The sequence below is a fragment of the Myotis brandtii genome, unplaced genomic scaffold (genome assembly GCF_000412655.1).
Source record: "Myotis brandtii unplaced genomic scaffold, ASM41265v1 scaffold23, whole genome shotgun sequence".
Taxonomy (NCBI): domain Eukaryota; kingdom Metazoa; phylum Chordata; class Mammalia; order Chiroptera; family Vespertilionidae; genus Myotis; species Myotis brandtii.
Window position 1 is genome coordinate 4,494,022 of NW_005358649.1, and position 27,113 is coordinate 4,521,134.

The window sequence follows — 27,113 nt, forward strand, 5'->3', positions numbered from 1 at the left end:
TCCAGGAGAAACCCTAGGTGAGTTTGGGGAGAGTATGATGGAACAGAGACACCTACTGGTGAGAGTGAGCCTCGCTTCATAGCTTTCCATCATTGAAGACAGTGGTTCTCACTATTATTTATATGTATTGGATATGAACAGTATGGTAGTAAGATACAGCATCTTCCCTCAGAATGTTACATTTTAAAAGGAAAAAAGTGAGATGTATCCAACTATATAACAGCCCGAGCACAGGATCTCTCCTCTCCCTTATAGGAACACCAAGCTACTTTTTAGGGTCCTACACTGGGCTTGAGTGAGGCAAATACCAGGCCGGGTGCAAGGTCCTTGGGGCCCTTCATTACTCTCATTTCAGGTCAACAGATTTTTTTTAAATATATTTTTTTTTCATCGATGAGAGAGAAACATTGATCAGCTGCCTCCTGCACACTCCCTACTGGGGATGTGCCCACAACCAAGGTACATGCTCTTGACCGGAATCGAACCTGGGACCTTTCAGTCCACAGGCCAACGCTCTATCCACTGAGCGAAACCGGTTACGGCAGGTCAACAGATTTTGATTGAGCACTTGCACTCCAAGGATAGGTGGGAGAGAGGCCTCTCCCACAGGCATTCCCAGCTCAGAAGCCAGGAGCCAAGATGCTCATCCTTCTAGTCTCAGGGTGACCCTAGGCCGGGGCTTCCCGTCCAGTCAGGAGGCTCCCAGTACTCAGACCCTGTCTGATCAGATTACATGAATTTGTTTCTTCTGGGGCACTCAGATGTGACTTTGTTTCCCTAGAGGTGACACTCTTCCATCAACAATTTCATGAATGTACACTCATTTGGATTCTCTCCTACAACCATGTCAACTGATGGAGGGTGGAACTGTATTTTGAAAATTGTCCTTTTCAAGTGTTGTCTAGGAGAAAGAGTTCAGAGAGGATAAATGGTGGAAACAGATTAAGGAAAATCAAGTGCAGGAGAGGAGAAAACGTTGTAAGGAGATGGTAATATCACCCTTCTGCTTTAGCACCACTTTGGATTCTGTTCAAACCTACTAAACTTCCTCCCATAACCATGTATAATCGAGAAGTCTCAGTGGCTTTAGAAGAAGCAGTTCTCAGTTGGCTTGTTGGGATGCAATCATCTATTTTGTTTGGTTTTGGCTTCCATGTGGAATCTGGAGTTAAAGTAGGAAAATGTGCCTACCTGGAAGTGCAGGTGGGTGATACAAAAGTGACTAGAGCATCCAGGGGTCCATGGGGGTGAGAGAATTTAAATCATGAGAGATGTGCACATGGGCACTGAGAATGTAGATGCGATAACTGAGATGCACCACTGACAAAAATAAATCCATGAATACTGCTGATGACATTGTATTCATTAAACACACATTGCGTTTTGAGCTCTAAAGAAAACAGATCTCAGTCAGATCTATATTGATTGTTGACAAGCTGTAGGCTAGCAGGAGAGATGAGACAATAAGAGGAAGCCACGGGGGGAGTGAAACAGATAAAAGCAGCTAAAACATCCTCAACTCCTTGAATTCTCTCTTCCCACACATTTATTTCATCTCCAGAAAGAAAAATGGGCAAGATAGGAAGTAGTTGAACAATTAGAAGTTTAATGCCATTGTTTAGGAATGAAAAGTTACTGGGCTAAAGTTAATGGTGTGGGGAAGAGATGGTTTGGAAAAAGGAATCTTAAAAGATGAATGACTAGAACTAGGAGCTCGGATGTGGAGCTTAAGGGAGAAGAGTTATATATAAGCATAGATATAGACATAGAATATTAGAATATTATTATTAGAATATTAGAGATGAAAAACCCTTTCATTCCTAGGTGAAAAAAATGAAATAAATAGAAATAGAACTAATACTAATAAAAATAGAATAGTCGAGAGGGATTTGTCTGGGGTGGGGCAGAGGCTGGGTAGAGGGGAGCAAAGGGAGGAAAAGAGGGACACCTGTAATACTGTCGACAATAAATAAATTAAAAAGAGGGATTTGTTGCAGGAATGTAGGGCAGGGGGTGATGTCATGAGCCTCCTTTTTCAACCCTCTATAAGGGTGGAGGGACCAAAGGATATGTAGGTGGAAATACCAACTAGGAAGGCTGGAAATGCAGAACTGGTCTCAGGAAACTCTTTCTAAATCAGGAGATGTAGAATCCATGAGATCTTGTGAACCCCTGAAACCTTGTGCAAAGAAATGCTATTAACTTGTTGATATTAGGGGTTAATTTGAAATCACTTTCACTCCCAGGTGCTTTTGTAGAAGGGTAGTTTAATATAAAAGATTTTTGTGTTGTAATAGAAGTTTCTAGACATGAAAAATAAGAAAGCTAAGAAGGAAAGCATTTTCTTGTGAGTCTTTTTTGGTGAGTGTTAAAGTTGAGAAATTATTTAACTGTTTAGAGAGTGAAATAAAGCTATCTATGGCTAACAGAAACCAAGAACCAAAAGTTTGAATTTAGCACCAAATATACTTTCAGTGGAATGAGAGAAAGTAAATACTATAATCAGTGAGCTAAAAGCAGTCATTAATATGTAAGTTCTTGCCCTTATTATAATGTTCAGATAAAAAAGACAGCCAAAAAACAGACAACATAAATAAGAGGGAATTTATTTATACTATTCTTAATGAGCATATGGCATCTTATTGAAAATAAAGAATAAATTCCAAAGTTAAAAGCCTGAGACCTCATCAATAAGTCAAGTCTATTTAAAACGTCCTTAATTGACAACCATATGCCACATGAAGAAGGCCAAGTATTAAGGTTTCAGTTCAAGTAGAATTTGTATTCTGCCAATGGGGTTGAGATGAAGAGAAAAATATATTTTGTGCCATATATTTAAGTGATAAACTTTTGACAGAATGATGGTTTCTTGTACCAAAACATATTTTTCCAGTAATATCAGCACAATTAATTGAGCATAAAAGGTGAATGTATTGTGGTATAATTTAAAAGTGTCTACAAATCAGAAATGTTTCCATTGCCTGAAAGTCTCTCGATAAGGATACATTCATGTGGGTCAAGACATGACCCTCAAGGTAGAATCAGGTGGGTAGCCCAGGAGGCTAATGGATAGATATTTCAATGGAGAATGAGAGGGACCAGGAAGGGAGGGGCAGCAGCAGCATGTGTTATGCTGGGGAACCCCGAGCAGCCCCAAAGAGGCTGAACTTGACCTTGATAGGCAAGGAGCATAGAAGGTGCAGAGAGCAGAAGAAGTAGCTGACGAGTACCCAGGATAAATAAAACCTGCCCCGACCTGTATCCCAGGCTGGCCTGGGACGCCAATATGCAATTGGGCAATTGTGTTCTCCCTCGTCATGGTTTTGCAGAGAGCAAATTAGTTATTTTCAGCCTATCTCTGTTGTGAATTTTGGTGTCCTTTGTTTCTCTGCCAAATACATGGTAGTTGACAATCCCCCAACCATATCATTAGGATATGAACTTTGAAACAAAAGGATCAAGCAGCATCAAAGTTGTGTCTTTTGCAACAGAGCTAAGCCATCGTCTGTTGGTGCTTTATTCTCCTGTCTGGTCACACTTTCAGAATCAAACACCTTCCATTTACCAAATGAGAGGATGGGGCTATGGAATGACGTGGTGGGTTTTTTATAATTATTATTATTATGTTAACTCTTTTATTTATGTAGAAGGCTTAGAATTTGTTCTCATCGGCTTAATGTCTTAGGAAATCAGATTGAGAAACTCTAAGGGCCACAGATGGCATCTGTTGGGTTTGTATTTGCATACATAAAAATTTGATGAGAATAATATACATATTCAATGGGCCTTCTTTGGGTTGAGTGCTTAGACCTAGACAAAGCCCTAGAAAATGCTTTTTGAGGAATTCTAAACCAGTGTGCAATTAATGTGGCAAAATGAATTTTGTATATTTGATTATGTTTATGGTAAATGATCCAAAACCATAACAGCGTACTCTGATACTATGAGGAAACTGATGCTTCTATCTCTCCTGGTGTCCAAACCTTCAGCCTCCTAGAGGCCATTTAATGTGGTACAGCTGGCCGGTGGCTCATTGGATTTCTGTTTTATATGCTATCTGAATGTAATGTGTTTACTCATGCCTTCTGCCTGTTTGGGGAGGTCAAATTTTAGCATCTTGGCATATACAAAACTGGCCTGGCACTTAGAAGACCTAGAAGTCTAAATGACAAAATTGTGCTCACTAACTAACTCTGCAAACAACAGCTGTGGCCACCAATAAAATAGCCATTTATTAGCGCAGAGAGAGCTTTGGTCACATGTAGGTCTTTTCCGCCAGATTCTCAAACACAGCTAGCAATATTTATCAGCATTATCACCTCCAGAGGAGAGATGCAAATGGTTATGTATATAAATGCCTGTGTTTGTATGTGTACATCTGTTCCACCGTAGAAGCAAGGTGCTCCTATGAAAAACGTTTGCCTCTTCACATATGTATGCCTCTTCAGCACTGCATGGAAGGACAGCTCCGCCCCGTCCACTGTCTTCTTTCAGCAATAGCCACCTAAGCCATTTCCACAGAACCCGGGGCTCCAGAAAACCCATTTGAAAACCAAAAAGGGGCCAGTCGGCCTGGTGGCCAAATCCCTCTAGTATTAACTACAACAATCAAGGCTTAACTAGAACAAGACTGCGCACAAAGACCACAAGGGGGTGCACCAAGAAAGCATAAAAAATGCGGAGACAAAAAAACATGACAGAAATGGAGGATATAGAGCTAAAAATCGCAATTTTGAGGGCTTGCAATAATGTGCTAGAAGCTGCCAATAAACTTGAGGAGAGACTCACGGAAACTAATGAGACCCTTGATGCTATGATAAATAACCAACTATAAATTAAGCATACACGGACTGAAATAAAGAATATTATACAGACACCCAATACCAGACCAGAGGAGCGCAAGAATCAAGTCAAAGATTTGAAATGCGAAGAAGCAAAAAATACCCAACCGGAAAAGCAAAATGAAAAAAGAATCCGAAAATATGAAGATAGTGTAAGGAGCCTCTGGGACAGCTTCAAGCGTACAAACATCAGAATAATAGAGGTGCCAGAAGATGAGAGACAGCAAGATATTGAAAACCTATTTGAAGAAATAATGGCAGAAAACTTCCCCCACCTGGTGAAAGAAATGGACTTACAGGTCCAAGAAGCGCAGAGAACCCCAAACAAAAGGAATCCAAAGAGGACCACACCAAGACACATCATCATTAAAATGCCAAGAGCAAAAGACAAAGAGAGAATCTTAAAAGCAGCAAGAGAAAGAGACTCAATTACCTACAAGGGAATACCCATACGACTGTCAGCTGATTTCTCAACAGAAACTTGGCAGGCCAGAAGGGAATGGCAAGAAATATTCAAAGTGCTGAATACCAAGAACCTACAACCAAGATTACTTTATCCAGCAAAGCTGTCATTCAGAATTGAAGGTCAGATAAAGAGCTTCACAGATAAGGAAAAGCTAAAGGAGTTCATCACCACTAAACCAGTATTATACGAAATGCTGAATGGTATCCTTTAAGAAGAGGAAGAAGAAAAAGGTAAAGATACAAATTGTGAACAACAAACATGCATCTATCAACAAGTGAATCTAAGAATCAAGTGAATAAATAATCTGTTGTACAGAATGAACTGGTGATTATAATGAATCAGGGACATAGAAAGGGAATGGACTGACTATTCTTGGGGGGGAAAGGGGAATGGGAGATGCGGGAAGAGACTGGACAAAAATCGTGCACCTATGGATGAGGACAGTGGGTGGGGAGTGAGGGCGGAGGGTGGGGCGGGAACTGGGAGGAGGGGAGTTATGGGGGGAAAAAAAAGAGGAACAAATGTAATCTGAACAATAAAGATTTAATAAAAAAAAAAACCAAAAAGGAAGTGATCCTATTATAGAGATCAAGAGATATTTATTTTTATTTTTTTAATATAATTTTTATTGATTTCAGAGAGGAAGGGAGAGGGAGAGAAATAGAAACATCAATGATGAGGGGGAATCATTGACCGGCTGCCTCCTGCACACACCCAACCGGGGATGGAGCTCACAATCCTGGGCATGTGCCCTTACTGGGAGTCAAACCGTGAACTCCTAGTTCATAGGTGGACACTCAACCACTGAGACATGCCGGCTGGGTGAGAGATTTTTTTTTTTTAGAAGATGATTCAAAATAGTGTATAGCATCTAGAACATAGACGTGGGAGCAGACATTCCCTCCTGCCATTGAAAGGAAAGGGTGTGTAGCAGCTTTCACACCTCACCTCCCACCATTCTCGTAGCAGGTGAATATTTTACCGAGGACAGGAAATGAGCCACAGCCAGAGTCTGTGACAGGGTGACCACATGTAATTCAACCACTGATAGACTTCTACCTAAAAAATAAGAATTCAAACATAATATTCAGGCTATATATCAAAGTTATCTGAACATGTGCCATAATATCATCATTGTATTTCGATATGTAGACTAACTATGCTGCTGGTTGAATTTTGCCTTGCTGACCAGGAACCATTGTAAAAACTGTGAAAACTACTTGTTGAATATATACAATAGTATTAGCCATCATTAAATAAGCACCTATTAGGTGCTATATATATTTAAGCTCTAAGCTTGATCTTATCAGCTCTGAAAAATGGATGCCTCATAGCTGGGTGAGTGACAGAACTGGGCTTTGAATCCAAAACATGACCTACAAACTAAGGTTGTGGTTTTAAACTATGGAATCGACTATTTTAATATTAACTACTTGTCATATATGACTCTTATGTGATAAATCAACATTTACCTAATCAAACAATTGAGTCTTCTATTTTGAGACAAATCATGTAATTGAAAAGCCCACATGAGTACAGGCTGATGGTTGTTTGCCAGAGGGGAGTCGGGTGGGGGGCTGGGGGGAAACATGAAGGGATTGAGAAGTACTCATTGGTAATTACTAAATACTCACGAGGATGTAAAGTACGGCATAGGGAATATCGTCAATAATGTAACAGCGGTATGGTGTTGGGTGGATACTGGAAATATTGGGGGGAACATTTTTGTAAAGTATATATTGTCTAACCACTAAGCTGTACACCTGAAACTAATGCAGAATAATATTAAATGCCAACTGTAATTGAAAACTTAAATTAAAAAAAGAAAAATGTTGTTTCTAAGGAGCTCTTCATTGGTAGCTGTCACCAAGTTTAGGTAGGACCTGCTACCAGGGGCTGGAGTAGCAGAGAGACCGGTGTGCACGGTACACTCACTGGTACTTTGTATGTAATACTTGATTTATCTAGACAACAGCATAAGAATTCCCAAGCACTTTTAAAATTTGGGTGTGTTTTTTTTAATTTGCCAACATCAGAAAACGTTCTTGTTGCTAACTTGACCATTTTAATCTGATATTTTATAGTATTTCCTTATTTATCTTTCTCCTACACCCTGCTAGTATAAGTGATTGTTTACAGCTCATGGATCCACATATTCTAACAGGTACTGGGCTGCTATTTAGAATGCAGGTATTAATTACCTACTTAACAAATCATAGCTACGTGCTTCCAACAGTAAATATAGCTATTTCTCCCAACTTAAACTGTTTTTCATGCTGACTGGGCCTATAGAACTTCCCTCTCCTTTTCAATCATATTAGATTCACTTTGGAAGAGCATGGATGCTTTGGCTCTGAGTGTTGTTAGCTCTACCCATCATGAAAGACTGGACCCTGTATTGAATAATAGAACCTGCCCGGCCGGCTTGGCACAGTGGTTGAGAGTCGACCTATGAACCAAAAGGTCATGGTTTGATTCCAGGTCAGGGCACATGCCTGGATTGCGGCCCGATCCTCAGTAGCAGGCATGCAGGAGGCAGCCCATCAATGATTCTCTCCCATCATTGATGTTTCCATCTCTCTATCCCTCTCCCTTCCTCTCTTTCTAAAATCAATAAAAACATATTTTTAAAAAAGAATAAAGTTCTTCAACCTCTAAAATTATATACCAGTTAATAATTCTGCCCTCAAACTCTATAACTCATATGAAAATATTGGCATTTGTATAGAATTGTATAACTTCCAAAACATTTTCCGGTGCATTAATAACATCATCACTACATCCTAGTCATGTAAGCAAAATCGTCATGATTAGCCCATCATACATGAAGAAACTGGAGCTCCATGACTTGACTCAGGTCAGGCAGTTGATCTAGTAATCAGGAAGAAGGTCAAGTCTCCTGACTCCTAACCCAGCATTCTTTGTCCTGCCAAGTTGAATCCTTTTACAGGCACATGTTTAAAGCAATGACTGTCAACCCCAGGCTGGGAGAGGAGGTCTGTGTGGGATCAGAGACCCCTTCAGCATCACCTATGAGGTCCTTTGTAGCTAACTACACCCACCCACCCAGACCTCTGAACAGTGTTGAAAAGCCCCACGAGGCGTAACAACAAACTCGCCCCCGCCCCCCCTTTTCCAGAGCTGAGATCCACTGGTTAAAAAATCTGTGGAAGAGCCCCAGCCGGTTTGGCTCAGTGGATAGAGCGTCAGCCTGCGGACTGAAGGGTCCTGGGTTCGATTCCGGTCAAGGGCACATGCCAGGGTTGCTGGCTAGATCCCCAGTGGGAGGCATGCAGGAGGTAGCCAAACAATGATTCTCATCATTGATGTTTCTATCTTTCCCTCTCCTTCTCCCTTCCTCTCTGAAATCAATAAAAATAAAATGTTTTTTAAATCTGTGGGACAGCGTCCAAAGCTGATTTTTTGAATGGTATGCATTTGTGTCTGAGGGCGGAGCTCATCCGTGCATGTGAATCCCTCCCAGATCTTTCGAAACAAGACTGATTCAGTGAGGCTGGGGCTGGGGAGGGGGACACACACACCTGAGATGCCGCATTTCCAATAATCTCCCAGGTGTTGCTGGATGGAGGCCCACACTCGGATTGACAAGGCCTTAACTAAGGCGCCTTCATGATAGGCAGGAGGAACTCCAGACAGAGAATGGAGTGTGTCTGCCTAACTGTAGAGAACGTCACCTCAGACAGCTGTGAAAAGCAGCAATCCCTGTCTAGTAAACACCTCCTCAGTCCCTCATAAGCACAGAAGCTTGCTGTCAAAACGAGCCAAACTGGACTCCATTAAAGGCCCTTGTTTGTGATGCTTGGCTTTCTGCCATGAAGAATGCCTGTCATCCGTGCGACAGAAGCCATCCGTGCGCTGTGGCTGGGCTGCTCGCTGGCCCTGGGACAGCACTCAGCCCACCCCTGAGAGCATTTATAGAGTGAATCACCGTTTTCTTCCATCACCGCTGGGTTTGGTTTCCATCAACGGTTCCCTCAACAGAGCGGCCGCATTTCGGCGTGTCTTCTGTTTTCTGGCATTTCTATAATGTGGTCTTAATGACGTGAACCCCACAAATACTTTTCAGAAGAGGTTTACTGCAGAGATTCATTAGAAGGAAAATAACGATTGCATTAGGGCTCTTGTTTTTTATTTTCTTTGAATCTGCTGAGACTAGGTATGGGGATAATGGTGGGAATGAATTCCTGCAATTCTCTGTTAATGGTGATTGATGCGCTGATGAGACCGCCGAAGTGTCCGAGGAGCAAAGCCGGTTTTTAATGGCACTTTAATTTGGGAAATTTAGAAGACTTCCTTGCAAAAATTGGAAGTTGGAGTGGGTTGGAAAAATAATTCAACAAATGAGCATGCTTTCAGGCAACAGCTAGTCTAAATGGCCTGTGTGATTTCAGAATGTACACTTCAGGTACAGTTTTATAAAAGAGGATAGTTCTGGCAAATAATAGAGTGTGTGTCTCATAATGTTTTCATGTTCTAATAAACTGTTGTTTAGCTCCAAGAGAGAAATATCTCCATTTCTATTTCAAAACCTGATGTTTTTATTAGAATGTCTGTAATGAGGAAATATTACTTTCAGAGATAAATGATGATGCAAGGCTTACTTTGCGTTTTCTATCTAAATGGGTAGTAATGGAGCTTTGAGAGAGCTACTCAGCCTTCCTGGTAAACTTGGCCACAAACATGAGAGACTTCTGGACACACCATCTCCACAGCAAGTAAGGTTGAAATTCCACCTTATAAATATTTTATAACCTATTCCCTCGCTCCCCTTTTTACTGCCACTGCAATAGAAACGGCTCTCGTCTTCCATTGCACCCCTACCCCAATCGGTCCCACCATTGCAATTAGTGATCTTTCCAGAATGCAAATCTGAGCAGGCCATTCCCTTGCTTAAAATCCATTGGTGGCTTTTACTCCTTACAGCTTTCTTTTTTATGCTTTTTATTGATATTTTATGAGAGAAAGGAAGAAAGAGGGATAGAGCAATAGAAACTTCAATAGGAGGCATGCCCCCTACTGGGGATCGAGCCCGCAACCTGGGCATGTGCCCTGACCAGAAATTCAACCAGTGACCTCTTAGTTAATGGATTGACACTCAGCCAGTGAGCCACAGCAGCCAGGTTCCTTACAACTTTTACTCCTCGAGCTTTAGCAAGCATCGGAATCCCCTGGAGGACTTGTTAAAATACAGATTGCTGGGCCCCTCCTCGGAGTTGCTGACTCAGTAGATCAGAGTGGGGCCTGGGAATTTGTATTTCTGACAAGTTGCCACATAATACCAATGCTGCTAGTCTGGGGACCACACTTTGAGGAGCACTGGTCTTCAGAACAAAGCCCACCAAACTCTTCTTCATCAATGCATTGAGCATCCTTTAGAATTTGTCCATTGCTTACTTTCCCAGAAGTGCCCCATCCCCACTCATCTTTGTGTCTCCACCTGCATCCAATCATGTCATACTACACGACTCCCTGAAACCAGGGCTGTCACAGGGTTGTGGAAGTCGAGTGCTGCACAAATGATGGAGGCATCCTTCACATTCTTTTCTCTCTGTTGGTACTCCCTGGAGTTGACCCTGATGTCCCCATGGACTCCTCCAGGCCATGCCTCCTTATGGATGTCCACAGTTGTACAAAATTGCTTGGAACTTTGTGAGCAAACCATATGCTTTGGGCTTTAAAGCCTGAGGGCACCCTATCCTCTCAGCCTTTACCCCCTTTTCTAGGTGGAAACTGCTACCCATTCTTTGAGGCTCCCTCTCAAAAAGATTTCTGCTTAGAATTCTCCTTAGAGCAAAGGAAACATTTTTCCAAGAGGAAAAGGAAGACTGTTATAGACTCTGGGAAGAGCTGTAAATACTCTAGTGTTCAAAACATGTGAAGTGTTCAAAATCTGTGTTTTCTCCCTCAGGTTTTCATAAGTTATCTTTTTTAAAATATTTTTTTATTTATTTCAGAGAGAAAGGAAGAGGGAAAGAGAGATAGAAACATCAATGATGAGAGAGAATCACTGATCTGCTGCCTCCTGCACACCCCCCACTGGGAATGGAGCCCACACCTGGGCATGTACCCTGACCTAGAATCGAACCGTGACCTCCTGGTTCATACCCGGGCATGTACCCTGACCTAGAATCAAACCGTGACCTCCTGGTTCATAGATCGACACTGACCCACTGAGCCACACTAGCCAGGCTGAATTACCTATCTTTTTTCAAGAAATAAAAAAGGAATTTATTGCTTGATATAAATTATCTTTTTTAAGAACTAGAAAATTTATACGAAGAAGAAAAGAGAGGGAAGCTTATTTTGACCTAGGTCTGCACAAATCTAAGGTGTGAATTTATATGGACAAGGTGTTTTAGCAAATTATGCTTATAAATAAGCATTAAATGGAATATGCAACATTCTTAAGTTTATACTTTAATGGAGTTTTCTATTATTTTTCTGTGATGCTTTCCTTTTAACTACATGGAACAATGATGTGGGTGAATTTGAATGTATTCTTGCGTATGTTTGTGTGCACATGCATGCAAGTAATTTTTAATGGATAGTCTGCATTATTCATTCTCCTCGGGGGCTTCACGTTTTATCGCACAAACCTGACACTACCCAGATCTACACATGGAACGATCACTTCCTTCACTGGTTAGATTCACTGCAGGTTCGATCACACTCAGAAAAAAAAAGTGATCTAGAATGAATACAGCACTTTTCTTTAAGAAAGTGGATCCTTCTGTGAAGGTGAAGCCCAAGCTATTATGCAGTCAAAAGCAGGCTTCTCAAAGAATAAGGTAAAAAGAGGGGGAAAAGCAATCTGCTAGTGTAATGTAAAAAAAGAAAGAATTAAGAAAAAAAAGTACAGACCTTAAACCTTGGGAAAGATGATGTCACTGGACTTGAAAAAATTATGTCACCGGTCTGTTATCAAAAATGGGCAATTTGTAATATGAATTTCTATTGTTTAAAAATCTGTTGGTGGTTAAAACTTTCAGGCTGACCTTGGGCCATGTGGGAGCAGCAGAAAATGACTACAAAACCTGTCCTCTTCTTTTTGGGAGATTAAAAAATATTTGGATTCTTCAATGTCTAATTTACATTGAACATCATTCTCATTTTCTCCAGTTCCTTGCTCTTCTCCCTTCTTTTTTGGTTGTTCATTTATTTGAGACAGATTCGTGCGGTGCCTGCTCTGTGTGAGAATATAGTTATTGTCTCCCATAATTATAGAATCCCGTTTGAGAGATGAAACTATCTCCTATGAAATTATCAAATTATTCTTTAAGAAGGTTGTAAGGTTTTATGGGAGGAACAGAACCTGATCAAAACTCTGGCCAACTGAAGCCGAAAGGAGGGAGGGGAGAGACACGGATTGGGAGGTGCTGTTAGGCGAAGCTGAGATGCCCTGCAATGCCAGTCTGTCCTCCCTCCTTCTGGAGCACCCCGCTGTTACTGTGACCCCATCCCAGCAACTCCGTATCTCCAGGTTCAAACTTCAGCTCTCTGGGAGGAGGAGACCCTGGGCCACAGAGGGAAGGCTGCCAGGTCAAATGCAGACTGCCTAGTGGATTTCATATGCACAGCAAATACTTTCTTAGGATAGGTTTGTCCCATAAAAGAAATTGATTCAAATATAACTGGGCATCTAAATCTGGCAATCCTGCAGGTGGGCAGCAACGTACAGGCAAGAGTGCAAAGGGAGACCATGTGAGTCTGAGCACCTGCAAGAAGCGTCAGTGACACCTTCCATCGGTTTGGTCAACCCAGGGAATAAAGGCTTCGAGCATCCGGAGGAGGCGGGCCACCACGGGATCTGGAGCCCCAGGGAGGGCTGCAGGGGAAGTGGCAGAATGTGGGCCCTTGAGGACAGTGGGGGTAGGGGATAGTGACTGGTGGGATGAAGGGGAATGCAGAGGGGGAAATTCAAGCCAATTCAACCACCAAGAGTGAGTGACAAGGAATAGAAGGATGAAAACTCGCTGAAAAACACATGGACGTAAAACAGTCTTTACAAGGGTCTCAAAGTGAGACTCAAGCAAACTTCACTGGGGATGGATCCAAATAGCATATAATTAACATAACCACTTATCTCTGTGGTTTTGGAAAGTAACATGTGTTCATCTATATTTTCCTTTTGCTCGCCGTCCTGGGTTCACTTCAGCTCAGCTCAGTGGAAGAGGCAGCATCTTAGAAGGTTGACAGCTGTTCAGAAAAGTCCAACTTCAGGAATTCTCAGTTCGTTTGCACCATCTGCCCTCGTGGCTCCTAATGATGCCGTGCACGTGAATGTGCTCTCTGTAGGATGTTGAGACAAACCCAGCTAGGCATGGGGGTCACACACAGAATAAGGAACTGCATTCTTCTTATGGCCCAACAGGAATAGATGTATGATTGGGAAGTTCTCAAATAAGTTAATAATTAACAATGTTAGCACTTTACAGCTTGCAAAGTGCTATCATATATTTTCTCTTATTCTTGTATTGGAGATATCTACAGAAACAGAATCAATAAAATATGTAGACATATATACACATGTATACTTACATAAAATAGATAAATAGAATGACACACGTGTGTGTGTGTGTGTGTGTGTGTGTGTGTGTGTGTGTGTGTGTGTGTGTAGAGAGAGAGAGAGACAGACAGACATTAAGGAATTGGCTATGCAATTCCTTAAGGGCTGACAGGTCTGAAATCCACAGGGCAAGGCAGCGGGCTGGAAGTTCAGGTAAGCGTTGTTGTAATCTTTAGTCGAGGTCCACAGAGAGGCCAGGCAGACTGCAAACTCAGGGAGGGTTTCTGTGTTGCAGTCTTGAGGCAGAAATGCTTCTTCTTTGGAAAACCTGTCTTCACTCGTAAGACCTTGAGCTATTCTGTGAAGCTCACTCGTTTTATGGAGGAAAATCTGCTTTACTCAAAGTCTACTGATTTCAATGTTCATCACATCTAAAAAGTACTTTCACAACTTCTAGACTGGTATTTGATCAAGCAGCTGGGCACCACAGCCTGGACAAGCTGACACAGTCCTCAATACAATGCTGCCTTTATTTTCCACATTATCTAGATGGGACTAGTGAGTCCCAGAAAAGCTAAGTCCCATATTATAGCCACCTTTCCTCACCAGGCACTTAGTAGACTTTCTGAATCTTTATTTCATTATAAAGTGAGAAATGGAGTATTTCAAAGACACCATCTGACTTGAGTGCTCTATGAATTTTTTACAGTCTTGGTATCAAGTTAAATGAAATTCTGTTCAAAGGATGCACTCCACTCATGTCCTTCCCCCCCCCCCCCCCCCCCCCCCCCCCCCCAGATCTCTCATTCACGCACTAAAGAGGGGCGTCTAAGCTCTTAGTTGTGCTTTCTTGGGAAGAGGGGCCAAGCAGACTACAGAGAGGAGAGCCACAGTCCCTGCCCCTCAGGAGCTGGCAGACAGGGAGCTCGTGTTCCTCCAAGCTGACCCAGCCTCTACTTCTTTGCTCTCTGGCTGCGGGAGACTCTGCAAGAACAAATTACCTAGAAAGAGGTTGCCTGATCATTGGAGTGGGTGTAAGATGAGAGGTCTCTCCATCTCTCTGTTGTTCCTTTCTTGGCAGAGTTGCTACGAATAATATTAAAGTTCCCTTCACCAGCCTTCTGCCAAATGGTTTGCTTCCTAAAATCGAATCCTTTCAAACACAGAAATACATCGCGGGGAGCGGAACAAAGTTTATTTCAGGAGATACTGAGAAAATATCAAAACACTATCTTTAGTCAGAAGAGAACCAGAACGTCTCCTCTCAAAAAAATTGTTTTTGTATGTGAGAAAGAAAAAACCAAAAGAAGAATTTGGTAAATATGTACACCTGGTTGCTTCTCTCACCTCCCTGCCTCCTCCCGCCCCGCCTCCCCCAACCAAAATGAAAGGCATTATGTAAGCTTAGGACTGACATCAACATGCGTGTGGATGACTAAGTCTTTGCAAACTCCTCATTCAACAGCCCACAGATGTGGAGGGAGAGAATTGAGCTTCTGGGTTCCTGGTACCCATAGGGCCAGAATAAGTACAGTGGGGCCTTGACTTACGAGTTTAATTCGTTCCGAGACCGAGCTCGTTAAGGAGCTCGTTAACTCAAATTACTCTATCAACTCAATGCAAAAAATCTGCCATGAGACAGCTGGTATCTCAAAAAACTCGTTAGTCGGGACACTCGTAAGTCAAGGCCCCACTGTAAAAGTCAACGGAACCTTTTAGTGACTCCTTCTTCGCATGTGTGCTGTTATGCAAATCAGCTGAGACTTCTTGAGCAGGAATCTCTTCTGTCCTGGGAGGGCCGAGGGAACATCTGAGGGCAGAGAGGACTAGTGGCAAACCCAGGGCCACCTGCCTTAGAGGAGGGCCCATGTGTTCAAAGAGCCCGGATGCTAGAACTTCAGTCAGAGACTGTTCTTCCTCTGGTGCAAATCACAGCATATACTTTCTGGTTTTCTGCATCCAGAAGTCTTCCGGGAAATAGCTGGAAATAGAAGATGGGTGAGATCCTTACCAACTCCCCACTTCTTCCTTCAACCAATAGTTCTGCCTTTGGTGTGTAGGCTCAGAATGCCACTGTGCTTTGTCCTTTTCCTGAAAGTAGACAATTAGCCATGTTTCTAATGATGCTTATCACAGGCCTTTTCCTTCCTGTCAACTTAACCAAGTTCTTTTCTCCTGGAAATTCCTGTCATTGTGTTTCCCCATGTTGTTTTCTATTGTTGATCAACTTTTTAAAAATTATATTATATACCAAGAAGATAAACCAGGAATTGCTGTATAGTGAAGAGCTTATAACTCACTCATTTTCATCTCTCAGCATGTATTTTGAAGGGGGGGGGAGGGAGGGAGGGAGGGAAGGTTAGTGAAGAGGGATGGGAGAAAGTACCTGTGCTAACTTCAGTGCAAGGCACAGAAGTTTCCGTGTGTTTCTGTGGAGTGCTGAATGTCAGTGACTATAAAGCAGATTATCACATAGGAGGCCCAAGCTACTTCGAACATTTTCTACATATTTTAAGGCACAAGGCAGATCAAGTTCACCCAATGCAACCTCAGTCCAAATCCTTTTTAATTGAGATATAACTGATGTATAACATTGTATTAGTTTTAGGTGCCCAACAAATGATTTCATATACATATGTATTGTGAAATAATCACCACAATAAGGTTAGTTAGCATCCATCACCTCACATAGTTACAATTTTTTCTTGTGATGAGAACTTTTAAGGTCTACTCTCTCAGCGATTTTCAAATATATAACACAGTGTTGTTAACTCTAGTCACCATGCTGTACATCACATCCAAGGACTTGTTTATTTTATAACTGGAGGTTTGTACCCTCTGACCCCCTTCACTCATAACACACACACACACACACACACACACACACGACCCCTGTCCAACTCTTAAATACTGTTGGCAAGCTAGATGGTTCTGAACTAAGGCAAATAAACCAAAGTCAAATGATTTGGCATGGAAACCACTGCTTGGGTGAGAGGATGTGTTGGAAAGTGTTGAACATATGAGCATTAAATAGGTCTGCAATTGTATTTCAATGGGGGAGAAACACTTTGTGTTTTTTATTTCCTCCCCGTTCTGGCCAAAGGCTATTCCACACACATCCCCAGCCGTTCTTACACTCACCCCAACTTCCATATAATAGGAGGCCTCGTGTGCAGGATCTGGTTGGATCCCTAACAACCTCGAAGACAGGGAGGCAAGTGGGAGGCACCTCATTTTGAGGATGTGGTAACTGAGGCTGAAGTAGGAACTGGCTGGTCCCAGCAGCCAGCGGGTGTAGAGCCATGGGTTTTACTTCTTTGTCCTGCATTCTTGCCACCAACAAACTCCCACTATCTTTCAAGGACATAGAATCAACAAGTTGGCAAATTGAGGCAAGTCTCCAGCTGCTTGACTTCCTATCACACAGAGAAATCAATGCAACCAACTTTGGGTACCTCTTAATGCAAGTGCTAGGGGCCCTGTTCTTAACTCTGTGTGATCCAGGAATGTCTGTATCTAAGCGAAGAACTAAAACCATTATCCAGGAGATTCAAAAGGGATGAAGTTTCATCCAGAAATAACGTCTGTTCCCACTAACTCAATGCTTGGAACATGCACAGCATGATATTTTTCAAAGTCTTCTCATCTGAGTTTCCTAAGCAACAAAATTGGATGTTAGCAATTCAACCTAAGTGAAAGGACCAGGTGTGACATGTCCTGGGTTTGGTTTGCAGACATGACTGGAATTAGCAAAATGTTTTCATTTAGAAAGAGAATCACCGAGTGTTGGAGGTGAAAGGAACCTTAGAGTTGACCTAATCCAGATTGCCCAGGAGGTTGACCAGTACTATCCCACAGATAACGGTTTGTAATTGGCACCTCCTTTGCCCTGTGCAAACACGGGTCTGTGTGCTGGAGCCCTGGAGGCCAGTTGTTGGAGGTGACAGAATTGAAAGCCCTACTCCTGCATAGTTATGATAAATGAAGCAATAGCTAAATGCCATTAAGGGTTTGCTGTACTAAAGTAAATCTCCATGTTGGGAAGTGTATCCCGTAGCTTCGAGCAAAAATCCGCATTTGTTATATTTATCGTGTTAAAAGAAACTCTGCAATAAGACAATAAACTTACATTTGGCTTATTGCATCACACATCATCCTTGGTGTATATTGAAAAATCTGCCTAGGGGGTTGTCTTTCTGGAAGAACTCCAAGTTTCACACGATATTTAAAAATAAGCCATTTCTTTACAGTTGGCAGATTGAATTTGAACATGAGTAATGCACGTCAATATCTTATGGTTTCTTTAACATGAGTATAGGGGCCCTAAGGGCCTAAGGGTTTGAATGTTTGTTTGTTAGTTTGTTTGTTTGTTTGTTTGTTTGGCTGGGTACAGTGAACTTCATTGATGGTGCATGTCAAGGTTGGGCTCCCTAGCCCCCTCCCCTTTTTCAGATGGAAACCGTGGTCAGGAGATTCTCAGTGTGTTGGGGGGTCGATTTGGGGCAAGGACTCCCCAGCAGCTAAGGGCCTCTCTTCCTCTTTCTGGGGCTGGTAGTCCAGGGGGCTCTTATTCCTTGGAGGCCATGTGGACCATGAGGTCCACCACCCTGTTGTCACAGGAGACAACCTGGTCTTCAGTGTAGCCCAGGATGCCCTTGAGAGGGCCCTCTGATGCCTGCTTCACTACCTTCTTGATATCATCGTATTTGGAAGCTTTCTCTAGTTAGCGGGTTAAACCACAACCAACACATTGGGGGTGGGGACACGGAAGGCCATGCCAGTGAGCGTCCCATTCAGCTCAGGGATGACCTTGCCCACAGCCTTGGCAGCACCAGTAGAAGCAGGGAAGATGTTCTGGGCAGCCCCTCAGCCATCACACCACAACTTCGCAGAGGGGCCATCCACAGTCTTCTGGGTGGTGGTGATGGCATGGACTGTGATCATGAGTCCCTCCATGATGCCAAAGTTGTCATGGATGACCTTGGCCCGGGGGGGGCCAAGCAGATGGTGGTACAGGAGGCATTGCTGACAATCTTGAGGGAGTTGTCATACTTGTCATGGTTCATAGCCATCACAAACATGGGGGCATCCGCAGAAGGGGCAGAGATGATGTCCCTTTTGGATTCACCCTTCAAGTGAGCCTCAGCCTTCTCCATGGTAGTGAAGACACCGGTGGACTCCACAACATATTCGGCACCAGCATCACCCCATTTGATGTTGGCGGGATCTCGCTCCTGGAAGATGGAGATGGACTTCCATTGATGACAAGCTCCCTGTTTTCAGCCTGGACTATGCCTTTGAACTTGCCAGGGGGTCCATACTGGAACATGTAGACCATGTAGTTGAGGTCAATGAAGGGGTCATTGATGGCGACAGTATCCACTTTGCCAGAGTTAAAATCAGCCCTGGTGACCAGGCGCCCAATGTGGCCAAATCCGTTCACTCCGACCTTCACCATCGTGTCTCAGGGTTGTGGCTGGCACTGCGCAGGAGGAGAGGCTGTCTGACGAACAGGGGGAGCAGAGAACCTGTTGTGTGTTTTTTCTGTAGTAATTATTTTCTTCAAGAATGTACTCCAAATCAGCTTGTGCACATGCTAAATTTTCAAGTATTGAAGGTAGCCATATTTGTTAAATTGCCATCAACTAGACCACAGACTGCATTAGTAATACAATGTTTTAGTATTTCCCCAAATTATCTACCAAAGTAAAATGACCTCCATTCTCACTCTGATTGTGGAGTCAAGGAATTCTGAAGGTCCTCTTTGGACCTTCCATTTTGTTCTTTGTCCAAAAGGTTGGAAGATAACAGAATGCTTTCATTTATATTTTTACTTTTCTCCTTGCTCTCTGAAGTGATAAACATCAGTAAAATGCATCTAAAATGGACAGGTGAACAGATAAGATACGGAAAATATAGACTATGGATGGTCAGTACAAGAACGCTCGCAGCCATCCCAATATTAAGGTATATTAGCAACAGTGTGACTTCCTAGAAAATACAGAGGGACTAGTTCCTTATGGTAAGAGCCTAAGAGTGGATGGCATCTGACCAATGCTTCCTAAGGAGTATTTTAGTGACTAACTATAGTAAATGTTACTTTGCCCTTGGCCTCTGAGGGTAGACATTCGAGGTGAGCATTCCCAACTTGCCTTTAATAAACCCCCTGAGTCCATTCTCTATGGGTTTGCCTAAACCTTCTTGAGGGAATTTCTAACTTGAGCTTCCAGACTCTCCTAGAGTAGGTGAGGAGAACCTTTATTGTAATTCATTGATCCGCATTTTTAAAGGGAAATCTGAAGTGTACTCAAGTAAAAAGGACTTAGTTTTGTTTGAGAAAAAATACAAAAGAACTAATAATTAAATACTTTTCTTTAAACTAAGGAACCGTAAATCTTTAATTAGCATCTGCAACACGTTCTGAAATATATTATACCATAGTTTTACTTACAGCAAAAAGAAAGTTAGGAGCTGGAAGGGAAAACAATGAAAGGTACAAAGGAGGCATAGGAGGGAGAAAGGGGAAAGCTAAGAAGAATGACCTAGAAGTAGAGAACCTGGAAGGATAAAGAGAAGGGGGAGAAAGAAGAACAAGAGGAAAGAAGTTTGGAAGTCCTGATGTCAATTAGAGATAAACTAGTTTTTTCACAGTCTGATGTTGACTGAGCTGTATGGCCTCAAGATGTTTAATCATTGTCTTTTGAAATGTATACTAGATGCTGAATCTCTAAGCAGTCACTGTCAGAAGTACAAATAATAACTGAGACCAGTGACACCTCCCAAGGTCATTGACAAAGGTGGATGAAACCAGGCTAGACCTAACTAGGTAAGGAGGGTTTCCAGTTTCTTCCTCCTCCAAGAATTGAGTGCTCTAGGTACACAATCTTTACTAAGCAAGTAAGTGCCTCCTTCCACTGCCCTCAAACTTTGATCTCCATGCTTTGCCTTATCAACTTGCAACACTGGGTTCAGGTTAGGAAAGCCAGTTGGGCTGCCTATATCTTACTTGGTTTTACAGATCCCCCACATACCTGTTCTTGGCCTTCAACTTTCAATACCGAAATCCTGTTCATTTCAGCCTCTAATAATAGGAGGAGCTTTCATTTATTTAGCGATGTCTGTGTGCCATGTAAACTTCACAACAACCATGAAATGACTGTGCTTGTTAGCTTCATCCGACAGCTTTGTAAACTGAAACACAGAGAGGTTAAATAACTTGCCCAGAGAGGTTAAATAACACAGTAAGTGATAAAGACCATGTCTAAGCCCAGGATGTCTGACTCTAAAATCCACTCAGTTGATCCTCGTCTTCCGAATTATTGAGCCCTCCCTCTTCCTTCCGAATCTGACTTCGGGCTGCTGCTCCTCTGCCTACGTCTGCCCTGCACCCAGATCATCGTGGACCAGACTTCAAGCTCCTCTTCGTGAAACTTTCCTGGACTGAATGAAATTGGCTCATCATCTTCCTTCCCCACATGAGGCTGCCCAGACATCCACACATCCCAGGACCAAAGCTTGCCTGACGAAATTCTGTCACCAGTGCTAACCACATAAATAGGATTCATTGTCAGAGAAGCACGTGCTCAGTGCCATATTATCTGCAAGTGTAGGTCTGCATTTGTGGTTTTAGTTGTAGAATAAAACTTCTAGAAATCATGAAACCCTGCCAGCTTATAGCAATTCACTTAAGAAAACATAACCCGGGGAATTAAGAGAAAAAAATTACCAATAACTAAGAGAGGAGAGATGATTACTCCCCCAAAACTATTCCAAGGGGTGGTTATTCCCACAAATGTGCCTAAAAACAATGGGCAATGAAGGGAAGAATGGATGTTTTTCAAATCACTTAGGCCCTAGAATTTAAATGTATATACTACATTAGGCTTCTAAGTGCAATGAACTCATACAAAGTGACTGTATTTGCATTAGTTAGGGAATTTCAGGTTGCAAAGTTACCATCTTGGAATATCTTTGAGCAATCCGTATACTTTAAAGAATGGTGAACCTATGTCTCCAAGAGGATTCGCTCACTTGGGCTCTCTTCTCTTTTCCAGATCTTGGCCATTGTGTCCATCCTGTTCATCGTACTCTCCACCATTGCTCTGTCTCTCAACACCCTCCCGGAGCTTCAGGAGACGGATGAATTCGGACAGGCCAGCGACAACCCCCAGTTGGCACACGTGGAGGCGGTGTGCATTGCTTGGTTTACCATGGAGTACCTCTTACGCTTCCTTTCCTCGCCAAACAAGTGGAAGTTCTTTAAAGGCCCACTCAACGTCATTGACTTGCTGGCCATCTTGCCCTATTATGTCACCATCTTCCTCACGGAGTCCAACAAGAGCGTGCTGCAGTTCCAGAACGTGCGGCGCGTGGTCCAGATCTTCCGCATCATGCGGATCCTCAGGATCCTGAAGCTCGCCAGGCACTCCACAGGCCTGCAGTCTCTGGGTTTCACCCTCAGACGGAGTTACAATGAGTTGGGCTTGTTGATATTGTTTCTGGCCATGGGGATCATGATCTTCTCCAGCCTGGTGTTTTTTGCGGAGAAGGATGAAGACGCCACCAAGTTCACCAGTATCCCGGCATCCTTCTGGTGGGCCACCATCACCATGACCACTGTAGGCTACGGTGACATCTACCCAAAAACATTGCTGGGGAAGATCGTGGGCGGCCTCTGCTGCATTGCCGGGGTTCTGGTGATCGCCCTCCCCATCCCAATCATTGTGAACAATTTTTCTGAGTTTTACAAGGAGCAAAAACGCCAGGAGAAGGCCGTGAAAAGGAGAGAGGCTCTCGAGCGGGCCAAAAGGAATGGAAGCATCGTCTCTATGAACTTAAAAGATGCCTTCGCTCGAAGTATGGAGCTGATCGACGTGGCTGTGGAGAAGACAGGAGAGCCGGCCAAGACGAAGGACCCCACCGACGACAATCACCTGTCTCCCAGCCGGTGGAAGTGGGCCAGGAAAGCTCTGTCAGAAACCAGCTCCAACAAGTCTTACGAGAACAAGTACCAGGAGGTTAGCCAAAAAGACTCCCACGAGCAGCTGAACAACACGTCCGCCTCCAGCCCACAGCATCTGAGTGCGCAGAAGCTGGAGATGCTGTACAACGAGATCACCAAGACACAGCCTCACTGTCACCCCAACGCCGACGGCCAGGAGCAGCCCGAGCGGCCCTCAGCCTACGAAGAGGAGATCGAGATGGAGGAGGTGGTGTGCCCGCAGGAGCAGCTGGCCGTGGCGCAGACCGAGGTCATCATGGACATGAAGAGTACCTCCAGCATCGACAGCTTCACCAGCTGCGCCACCGACTTCACCGAGACCGACAGGTCGCCCCTGCCACCGCCCTCCGCTTCTCACCTGCAGATGAAGTTCCCGCACGACTTCCCGGGCACCGAGGAGCCCCAAAGAGCCAGGGGCCCCCCTTTCCTAACACTCGCCAGAGAGAAAGGCCCTGCGGCCCGGGATGCCTCCCTAGAATATGTCCCCGTCAATATAACTGGGCACCTCGATGCCAGCGGTTCCCAAAGCGGGCTCCATGGCCCCGGGCCATCTGACAGTGCCCCCGAGAGCCCTAGGAGCTTGCTGAGGGGCAGCCACCCCCTGAAATCCAGGTCCTTCAAGGTGAATTTCAAGGAAAACAGAGGCAGTGCCCCGCAGACCCCACCCAGCACAGCCAGGCCTCTGCCGGTCACGGTGGCTGACTTTCCCATCACCACCCCGCAGCTCATCAGCACCATCCTCTTAGAAGAAACCCCCCCACAGGGAGACAGGCCCCTGCTGGGGACTGAGGTTTCCGCACATTGTCAGGGACCCGCCCGAGGGCCGAGCCCCCGGGTTCCCAAGCAGAAACTCTTTCCTTTCCCATCGAGAGAGAGGAGGAGCTTCACAGAGGTGGACACTGGGGAAGACGATGACTTCCTAGAGCTGCAAGGGCCCCGGCAGGACGCGCAGGCCGGCTCCAGCCCTAACTGCTTTGCCGATAAGCCGAGCGATGGGAGAGACCCTTTAAGGGAAGAGGCCTGTGCGGGCTCTTCCTCCCCCCAGGACACAAGTCACAACTGTAGGCAAGACATTTACCATGCTGTGGCCGACGTTAAAAAGGACAATAGTCAAGAAGGGTGCAAAATGGAAAACCACTTGTTCGCCCCAGAAACACATTCCAACCCAGGAGACACAGGTTACTGTCCCACACGTGAAACCAGCATGTGACTAGTTACAAAAGCAATAAAAAAGAAAAAACACTTGTTTCTTAAAATTACGGTTAAAAATGCCTGTGAACTAACACATGGGACGCTCGCCTCCTCCCCCCAAAAAGTGCATAAAAATGTTATTTTTGCATGGCATGAGCAGTTTAGTTTAAGTACTGTTTAACTAAAGAGTCAAGACTGCTTTTTGTAACAAACAAACAAAAATGACTGAGGATCGGTGACCAAATAAAGAGAGCTCTGCTAGGAACCAGTGTTCTGCAATGTCTGACATTTTTGATCCTTTCATTTCAAATTGTAGACGGATTCTCAACTTGCAGCTTTTCTGTTACAATGAATTTTAGAATTTGCACATGAAAGGATGAAATGTCATTGCATGTGTTCGTAAGGACGAGGAGCAAGGTGTGCTCTGAGCTTGCAAAATGCCTAACTTTGTGAATAGTGGGGCCCGGGATGCAAAAGTGTCCAGAACCTCTGGGAACAAGTGTCTGAGGCACAGGTCCTTCCTTCGCAGCTACTGAAGGGTGCAGACTTCTTGTTGCAACATTGCAACCTCTTCTTAAACCATCTCCCATATCTCGCTTTGGGTTACAAAACTCTTCTAAGTACATCTGTTTAGAGGAATACAGTATTTTTATTTCCTTGTGATATCATGCCTAGGGTGCATTTTTTCCTTTTATTTTTTTGCCCCTGCTTCATTATGGCATTTGTGGATTTCTTTATCTATTATGAACATAGGCAAGATTTAATGACCAGATATCAAAACACTTGGAATTTAAGCTTGAAATGTTGCCCTCAATTATATGTCGTGCCACAGCAAAATTACATAAATGCATTTTTTAAACACCTGAATATAAGGAAAAGGTTATATCATACAGCTAAACATTTTTTTAATGGCACTCCACATTTGGAAATCAGTTTTGGGTGTGTTGTTGTTGGTTTTTGTTTTTTTAATTGTATGTTGGCCCTCTTGAGATGCCTGTATTTTCTACTTGTACTCAATATAATCCTTCCTATCTAAAGATCTAAAGATAGAATGCAGATATGCCAAATGGGAATTACAAAAGGTGACTTTTAACAAACAACAGAGCTATTTAAGTGGGACTGCCATCCCCCCTCATAGAGTTGGATTCAAAAAAGAGTTACCAAAGCCTTAGCCAGTTTACTCAGTGGATAGAGCGTTGGCCTGCAGACTGAAGGGTCCCGGGTTCCATTCCAGCCAAGGGCACATGCCCGGGTTGCAGGCTTCATCCCCAGTGTGGGGCATGCAGGAGGCAGCCAATCAATGATTCTCTCTCATCATTGATGTTTCTATCCCTCTCTCCCTCTCCCTTCCTCTCAAATCAATAAAGAAATATATTTTTTTTTAAGAAAAAGAGTTACCAGAAAAAGCATCCTGAGCTGGTAATGGGTCACTAGTATTTCCCAGTAGGGATGGGGGGAGGGGCACACTGCCACGTTGGGAGGGCCGCAGGTGCCAGCAGCACCCTCCAGTAACTGCAGGAAGTGAAAACACCCACCACCACGTTTCCAATGTCTCCAAGGGATGGAAACCACTTCCAGGATTTTCTACTGAGAACAGTGAAGTCCAGAGGAATTAAGCGCTTGCTTTGGTTGCCCTGCTGGTAAAGTCCATGCTGGAACCCAGGTCATTCGAATCCAGTTTGCTTCACAGGAAACCAAGGCTCTGGCCCAGATGTGCGGCCACCGGAGTGTGATTCTGGATGGGCCTCAAAGACCTCCTCTCGGTCTCAGTTTTGCCCCAATAAAAACCTAGACAAAATTATTCCTTAAACCTTCAAATTAAGATGATTCATTGGTCTCTCAGGAATGTCCAAGCTTTGCCTCCGCATAATGTGTTTGTCAGTCTGTGTGTGTGTGTGCACACAGGGAAATAGGAAAATTCTGGGCCAAATTTAAAGCACAACTTTTTGTTTAAAGAAAGGAAATATTCTAAATTGTTTTCTATTTTTAAAATGTAAAAAGCACTGGAAAAAGACAACCCAAATATTTAGAGTCTAACTTAAGGAATAACTTTTCTTTATTAACAGAATCTGGTCATTATATCTCAGATAATAAAACAAGTCGATCCTAGTTGAAATCCAAGCAGCCCTACTGCTAAAAAGAATTGTAAACATTTCTTTTTCACTGTGCTTAGAATTTCTTAATGGTTTTCATGTTTGTTTCAAAACATAACCTTTAAGAGTTTATGGTCCTTGGTCATCGATATTTCCATTACTCATACTTATTTTAGTGTCTAAAACTAAACGTTGGTCAGTTTTTGTAAATCTAGAGCAGTGGTTCTCAACCTTCTGGCCCTTTAAATACAGTTCCTCATGTGGTGACCCAACAATAAAATTATTTTCGTTGCTACTTCAGCACTGTAATGTTGCTACTGTTATGAATCGTAATGTAAATATCTGATATGCAGGATGGTCTTAGGCGACCCCTGTGAAAGGGTCGTTCGACCGCCAAAGGGGTCGCGACCAACAGGTTGAGAACCGCTGATCTAGAGTGTTTGAATTCCCTACCTATAGTTTTTCAAGTCAAGCAGGTATATCTGCTGTTAGATGAATAGCAAATAAGTTATGCAAATAATTGTCTTTATATCAAACCTCATGAAGCAGTTATCTTCTAATGCCATATTGTTGAATCTCAATTTTTTAAAATGTATCTGTCTGCACAAGTGGGCTTGTCTTATCTCCCTGACAATTCACTAATGTCCACCTTTCATCTGTCCATTAGGCCTTCTCCTGAGAACCCTGCCCCAGAATGCTTCATATTAGAAATCTTGCCTGGATTAGGAATCCTAGCCAATCCCCTCTGGGAGCATTTCTTCCTAAAAACTTTTCCCCTTTAATATTTCTTTTAAGTTTTCAAGAGTTTTCAAGAACATCCTATTGAAAGCTTAACCTTTGATTCCAAGCACTTCCAAGCCAAAGGTCTCAGCTATGAAAAAAATAAAATGCTCCTCTAAAAACACTTCGACTTTGGTGTTTTACAGGGAGGCAATGCGGGAACTGAGGGTTCCCAGGATGCACTTGGGCAGCGCTTCCTCAGCCTTGTTAATGA

The 27,113-nt window shown here is 43.4% G+C and overlaps 1 protein-coding gene and 1 pseudogene across 1 annotated transcript in view; one reads left to right on the forward strand and one right to left on the reverse strand.

The window, feature by feature from the left end:
• The window catches only part of KCNB2 (potassium channel, voltage gated Shab related subfamily B, member 2), a 339,232-nt gene extending 313,983 nt beyond the window's left edge, over nucleotides 1-25,249 (forward strand). The window contains exon 3 of the mRNA XM_005866370.2: nucleotides 21,889-25,249. Coding sequence (XP_005866432.1) covers nucleotides 21,889-24,045 — 2,157 coding nt within the window. The 3' untranslated portion in view covers nucleotides 24,046-25,249. The remainder of the gene's footprint in view (nucleotides 1-21,888) is intronic.
• Nucleotides 18,387-19,356, reverse strand: LOC106726134 (annotated as a pseudogene).
• Nucleotides 25,250-27,113: the final 1,864 nt, after the last annotated feature.